The sequence below is a fragment of the Gigantopelta aegis genome, chromosome 14, assembly GCF_016097555.1.
Source record: "Gigantopelta aegis isolate Gae_Host chromosome 14, Gae_host_genome, whole genome shotgun sequence".
Taxonomy (NCBI): domain Eukaryota; kingdom Metazoa; phylum Mollusca; class Gastropoda; order Neomphalida; family Peltospiridae; genus Gigantopelta; species Gigantopelta aegis.
In genome coordinates this window covers 40,871,395-40,878,671 of record NC_054712.1, presented here as the reverse complement: position 1 = coordinate 40,878,671, position 7,277 = coordinate 40,871,395, and the positions used below count along the sequence as shown (strand labels likewise).

Below are 7,277 nucleotides of genomic sequence, written 5' to 3'. Positions count from 1 at the left end.
ATAATTATAGATAAACATATTGCCATTTTGGGTCTGCTTAAAAAAACAAATACATATGCAATAAATTGATTAATTATTAACATAAAATATTATATTTATTCCATGAAAATACAAAAACAAAAATTAAACTTCTCTGCCTTAAAAACTATAATTAAAGAAAAGTTGGAAACTGAAAAATGTATCTTATATAAAAATGGTAATTATGAAGATTTCAAGACAGTATGGGAGCAGTGGTATAATTTATTTCAAACATCATAAACATTTATTAAATCTATCAAATATTGAGATATATTTATTTCTAAAATACCTTCTTCGCACTTTATACTCCTTCACACATCTTTTTATAATACTTTCTTGTATCAATACTAATTCCGTACATAACATCTCCTTTTTCTTTTCTTTTTCCTTCTTGGACCCAGAAAGTAATAATTTTAAAAAATTAATAAAAAAACCGACCAAACAAACAAAATATCAACAACAACAATATAAATGGAATTTATCTATTCGTGTGTATATATTTTGCCATTTATATGTATGTATATAAAACTGTGTATATCATATGAAATTTAAAAAATATTGTGAGACAGTGAGCTCAGGGCACCCCAACCCTGACACTGCCTTTTTATATTCTGGGGACAATAAAATTTAAAAAAAACAATATTAAAAAAAAAAAACCTACATTTTAAAAATTATAATTAAAAGAAAGAACACAAATAAATAATAACAATGCAAAGGAAAAAACTGACGTCATTAAAGAAACATTCTGTTGATGAACAATGTTTATTTTAACTTTTACATTTTGATGGACAATTTCGCTTCCCCAAACCTGAAGTTTTAGCAAAATTTGCTAAGTCCACAAGATCAAAAATTGATCAAATGTTTTATGCACCAACCATATGCATTAACCTGCATATGCCACTGTTTTATATCCAACATATAAGGACATTTAAAGGGACTCCTAAATTTGCTGCCATTATACGATGTTTTGGACTAATAAGGCCCTTTTTAACGACTAAAATTGCACGTTAAATAAAATGTTCTTGTCTTAAATGCCAGTGTCTCTATATCCGGTGTATTCTGATAGTCCGAATGTTTATAATAGCTTAAACTTCCCTTTCTTTTATTTCCTAATTAAAAAATTCCATACGTACGAAATTATTGGGAGATAAAATCTGGATTGGACTACTACAAACATTAAGACGATCAGAAGTACATTGTTGTGAATTAAAACGTGTATCAAAGCTCTACTCCGAATTCAGCTTTGACAGATCACCGCTAATAAGGTAACGATTTTATTATCGGACTATGCAGTTTGAGAACATTATTGTTCGAGTTCGAGACCATCACTCGGAACTTCTCGGCTGATTCCGCGAATCATCTCTGAGGTACGACAGTTACGATTTTAGTGTCCACACATAACGAATCGTGACGCTGCTACATGTGTTAGCTACTGTTATAAACGTGAGAGCCACCCTTCACTGGTGTTACTGCACATACATAATCCGTTTTCCAAAATACACAAGTTAGTTTGAAGTGTCAATTCCCATAATGGTGAAACGGCATGGGAAAATAGTCAGGAGATTTTGATTTCGTACATATCGGACTCTTTAACCCAACATTTTCTTGCACGTAGGTTCATCTGTGCCTGGTCGCCATGTTGATTACCTCGAATTGTGTTCCCGCGGCCAAACTGATCTGTCTTGTGAAGAACAAATCGCTGTTACTACTTAGAATTTTCTTCCCGCGACCAAACTAATCTGTCTTTTTAAGAACAAACTGTATCGTCCTTTTAGCAACATAGGGTTCAGATCTCTGATTTAGTCTGTTATACTAACATGGCTGGAGGTTACGTGGTTATCCTTAACAGTCGGTCCACGACCGACTATTCAGTTCACCCCCCACCCCCTGTCTACTCGTCTCTAGAGCAACAGCAGCAGCAACAGGCACACCAGACTCGTTTGATGAGGTGTCTGGCGTCCCGCCTGAACGTGGCGTTGAGGAAGCTGTAGATGAGCGGGTTGATGGCGTTGTTGATGAAGAACGACTTGACACAGAACTTGTACACCACCTCCCCGGTCGGGCCGAGTTTCTGCTCGAAGTCCTTGATGACGCTCCTCAACACCATGACGACGAGGAAGGGCAGGAAGCAGAGGATGTAGGCGAGGGTGACGGCGAACAGCACGGTAGTCGTCTTCCCGACTCGCAGAGCCTGACCTCGACTCTGCTTCACCAGGGACTTCTGCATGGCGGCCAGCGACGTCTTCTTGTGGGTCCCGCTGCTGGTGGTGTCCTCAGCCTCCGAGGACATCTCCGTCGACGTCGGGTCGGACAGCTGACTGTTGGCGCCCGTCTTTGACGCGCTGCTGTTTATATTGGAACCAATGGGGATCCGCTTCCGCCTCAAGATCTCGTAGCCAATCCTGCTGTAGAGGATCAGGAAGAATGTCAAGGTCATGAAAAACAGGCCGAATAGAAAGGCGTAATACAGCATGGGGTAGATGGTTCCTCTCATTGAGTCGTCCGTGGAACAGTCTATTCCTACCACTCCAGGAGCGACCATTATCGTTTTGCGACCAAATAACAGACATGACGGCCACGACGTGAGTATTCCAAGGACAATCGCCAACATGCACAGAAGCTTGGCTTTCTTCACACTGTACTGCCGTCCTAGCTTGCAGATTCGGAAATACCTGTCGAAGGCGACCTCGATTAAAATCGTCGATGACGCGATGATCGTGGACGAATGTACGAACCGCAGAAGCTTGCAGGCGGCTGGAGCGTAGAACATGTAGGGAAAGCGGAGATCGGCGATTTCCGTGGGTACCCCGATGAGGCAGGTGAAGAGGTCGAGGAGGGCGAGGGACAGGATGAAGTAGTGAGACGATGCTTTGTACTGCTTGTTCCAGTAGACGCCGCACACGAGCAGGTTGCCCAGCGTCCCCACAACGACGAGCACGCCCAGGAACACGATCACGGGAAGGTACAGCGTCGCCTTGGCGTCGTTCAGCTCGCGCAGCACGCGCTGGGACGCGTTGTACATGACGTCATTCTCAGACACCGGCAGCAGTCGATGGGAGGCGTTGTACCCGACATCGGACGACCCCGTCACAGTTGTCGACTCGTTCAGCGTCGATTCAGACCTGCAAGGCAGAGAAAGAATTTTAAACTTCACTGGATCAAATACAACATATAAAAGCCATATCTATAACCATGCTTCAGAGGTAATACAAACGATAAATTGACATTCTGCCGGGACCGTTTTATTAATTAACTACATGGGCGGATCCAGCAAATATTTTTAGGGGGGGACCAAAAAAGAAGGGCACATTGACTCGTCAAAAGGGCACCTTACTACAAGTTTTGATATTTACAATTAATATGAATTCCTACAGTTCTACGTCATAATATACTAGCAATAATGAAGTAAATTGGCGTCACTCGCGTTAGAACCTCAATGGGGCCCCATTGAGACTCGATAACACAGACACATATCTGCAAGCTTGCGCATGTACACGAAAATCTTGATTTCATTTATCTACAATATAATTATTGTTTACTTAAAAAAAAAAAAATTCTACAAACAAAAAGGGCACTTGGACATTTTGAGGGCACTTGAACAATTTTTGGGGGGGACGCGTCCCCCTGGTCCCCCCCCCCCTTGGATCCGCCCATGAACTATACGATTATACTTGTTGATATTAAGCAATAATGTGCATTATTATATCGTTGAATATGCATACCAGGCCAAATGCCTTAATTGTCCCTTCCTTTAACACCGATAACATGTTAAATATATCTGGAAATAGATATCCCCATACTGCCAAAGTCGCTGTTTCTAAGTTTTTCCCGGCATCTTTCCCTTTTTGCTAAGTTCCTCGTCCGATTAGGACCACCACTTACAGTTGTCATACCGCTGTTCAGATTACCGCCCGCCATTAGACATAATGATAAAGAGTAACGGCTGTTTGCAACTGATTATGTTTATTTAGGGGCCGTGTAAAAATCGTATTCAGGAAGTGAAATATTTTATTAAAATTATATCAGTCGTTCTTATAAATTAAAGTTTCAAACTGCTTACATTTTATAATATACTCTGAAATAAAAAGAAGTTTTGTAATCGAATTCAGGTGACTGATTTCCATCATTAAAATAACTTCCGCGATTCTACGGCATAGCGGCTTACGATCGTTCTGATTGTCAGCCAGCGAATATTCCTTTGAAATAGGCCCTAAGTATGTTTAGACATGGACTTTTTTTTAATAAACAAATTATTATCAAGATCCAAACTGTACTGATATTACGTCCCCCATTGGTTCCCTCCCACGAACATTATTCGTACAATGCGATATGGTGGAAGTTTGAAACGAACCCTTAATTAATCATTTATGGTTTTAAATACCTACGGCAAAGTTGAAATTTAAAAACAAATGGTAATCATCTCTAAATGTGGGGTGGGGGTGGGGGAGGTTGTAGCGATCGCCGTGGGTCAATACAGTACAGGGACCGAAACATAAAATAAAAATAAAAAATAAATAAAAATTAAAACAATCTCGTCCCAAAACCTCAACATATTAATTAAATATAAGAGGCCTAAGTTAGATATTCGCTTCTGCAACTTTCATTGAATAGGTCAGAAACATAGTACTATGATTATCTGGGGTAGTTTTCACAAAATAATAAATTTTGAATTTGTGATTTTTTTTCTTCTAATTTTAAAAATTTTAATTAGAATTTTAACATGGTACATTTTAAAGTCTATCTTCTTTTAAAGATTGATTGGATAGTTCTGAAGAAAACACAATGATTGTTAGGGGCAGTTTTCACAAACTAATAGAGAAATATTTGGGAAATTGTGAATTATTATTTCTTTTTATTATTAAATTAAAAACAATTAAATACAAATTTAATATTTAAAGTTTTCCAAGTGTGTCTTCTCCTAAAGTTTTAATTTAAAAGACAAATAAAAATTTAACATTCAAAATTTCAAAGTCTATCGTCTTGTAGTTTTTATCTGATAGTTCTGAAACTTGGTACTATAAGATAACATATAATAGTTCCATACCTTGTAAAAATTTTGGTAGCGGAGCTCACTAGGTTGATTGTTTTTAAGTAGCCTAATTATTGCGTAACTACGGGCACATTTCATTTCAACTTATTTTCGTGCTTATATAAAATTAAGGTTCAAGCACGCTGTCCTGGGCACACCTCAGCTATCTGTGCTGTCTGTTCAGGACAGTGGGTTGGTTGTTAGTTAGTGAGAGAGAATTGGGTGTAGTGGTCTTACACCTACCTATTGCGCCCTTAAGAACTCGCTCTGAGTTGGAGCCGATACCGGGATGCGAACTCTGTACATACCAGCCTGTAGTCCGATGGCTTAACTACTGCGGCATCGAGGCTGGTACTAAGGACACCGCAAAACGACTTACCAGTAACGTTTTTTTTTTTAATCTGGTCAGCAATTCTATAATATTTATTGGAATTCGATAGATAAATAAATACATTTTATACTGTACGGTAGTTGATTTATTTGTTGAACGTTGAAACAAGAGAAAGAAAGAAAGAAGTGTTTTATTTAACGACGCACTCAACACATTTTATTTACGGTTATATGGCGTCAGACATATGGTTAAGGACCACACATATTTTTTTAGACGAAACCCGCTGTCGCCACATAGGCTACTCTTTTACGACAGGCAGCAAGGGATCTTTTATTTGCGCTTCCCACAGGCAGGATAGCAAAAACCATGGCCTTTGTTGAACCAGTTATGGATCACTGGTCGGTGCAAGTGCTTTACACCTACCCATTGAGCCTTGCGGAGCACTCACTCAGGGTTTGGAGTCGGTATCTGGATTAAAAATTCCATGCCTCGACTGGGATCCGAACCCAGTACCTACCAGTCTGTAGACCGATGGCCTGCCATGACGCCACCGAGGCCGGTACAAACAAGAGAATACCGATTATGACTTACAATCAAACATGACTGTACATGAAATTATTTATTCTTTATGACTACTAAATAGAAGTGTAATATATAAATAATATAAAAGTTATTTAAAAATCGTCTGTTCATATTTAATTTATCATACTATACGCTTAAAAAATTGCTACACAAAATTAGTAATCGGTATTCAATTTTCAGATTGATTAGCGACTGTCGCTAATAACAAAAAATGAAAATAAATGTTCCCTGTATGATAAATAAATAAAACAAAATAATAAATGCGTGGATCCGACCCTGGACAGGGGCGGGACGTAGCCCAATGGTAAAACGCTCGCTCGATGTGCAGTCGGTCTGGGATCGATCCACATCGGTGGACCCATTGGGCTATTTCTCGTTCCAGCCAGTGCTCCACAACTGGTGTAACAAAGGCCGTGGTATATACTATCCTGTCTGTGGGATGGTGCATATAAAATATATATTGCTGCTATCGAAAAGAGTAGCCCATGAAGTGGCGACAGCGGTTTTCATATTATATATATATATATATATATATATATATATATATATATATATATATACGCACACACACACACACACACACACACACACACACACACACACACACACACACACACACACACACACACACACACATATCTGTGTGGTCCTTAACCATATGTCCGATGCCATATAACCGTAAATAAAATGTGTTGAGTGCGTCGTTAAATAAACCATTTCATTCCGACCCTGGACAGTCATTTGTTAAGCTTTATGTTTTGTTATTACAAGTAGGGCTATTAAATGCGGCACGCTGTAATCTGGAGCTCTGTCAACATGGGTGCATTTAAACGCATTCTGCTCCTTGGAAAAGATGGAATGCTACGGAAAGCTATGATGTCAAAACTGGCCACATTCAAGTATGAGAAAGGAATTTGTAACCTTACACGGACGGATGTGATTATTGGAAAACACGACTCAATTAGGCACTCGGCATTTTCTCACGCCGCGATGTATGTATGATAAGTGTTGTGCGCTGAACCAATACGAACAAGCGATGTGAGTCAGCGACGATAAAACCGTCTATCGGCGTCCATCGATCAGTAAACACGGACTCGGGCTCTCCCGAACACTCGGCTACTGTGTGCGCATTCTCACTATCCTTCTCTGTCAAACCGATAAACGCGCTGCATGCTGGGAGATATCTAGTCTGAAAGAGTACTGGATTGTGTAAGCCATTACAGAGTTGTGTGTTGGCGGATTAGAAAGATAAACAATATTTTCTGAGTGTATTTTTTATTGTCGTCTGTATCTCGAAACATTTGATCAGACGTTAAC

General features: G+C 39.4%; 1 protein-coding gene across 1 annotated transcript; it reads right to left on the bottom strand.

The window, feature by feature from the left end:
• Positions 1 to 699: 699 nt before the first annotated feature.
• On the bottom strand, positions 700 to 3,119 carry LOC121389450 (orexin receptor type 2-like). The gene has a single exon (XM_041521079.1). The coding sequence runs from the start codon at positions 3,038 to 3,040 to the stop codon at positions 1,910 to 1,912; it is 1,131 nt and encodes a 376-aa protein (XP_041377013.1). The 5' UTR covers positions 3,041 to 3,119; the 3' UTR covers positions 700 to 1,909.
• Positions 3,120 to 7,277: the final 4,158 nt, after the last annotated feature.

Excerpts from the sequence above, each read along its gene's own strand:
- LOC121389450 (XM_041521079.1), bottom strand. The coding sequence starts at position 3,040 with ATGTACAACGCGTCCCAGCGCGTGCTGCGCGAGCTGAACGACGCCAAG.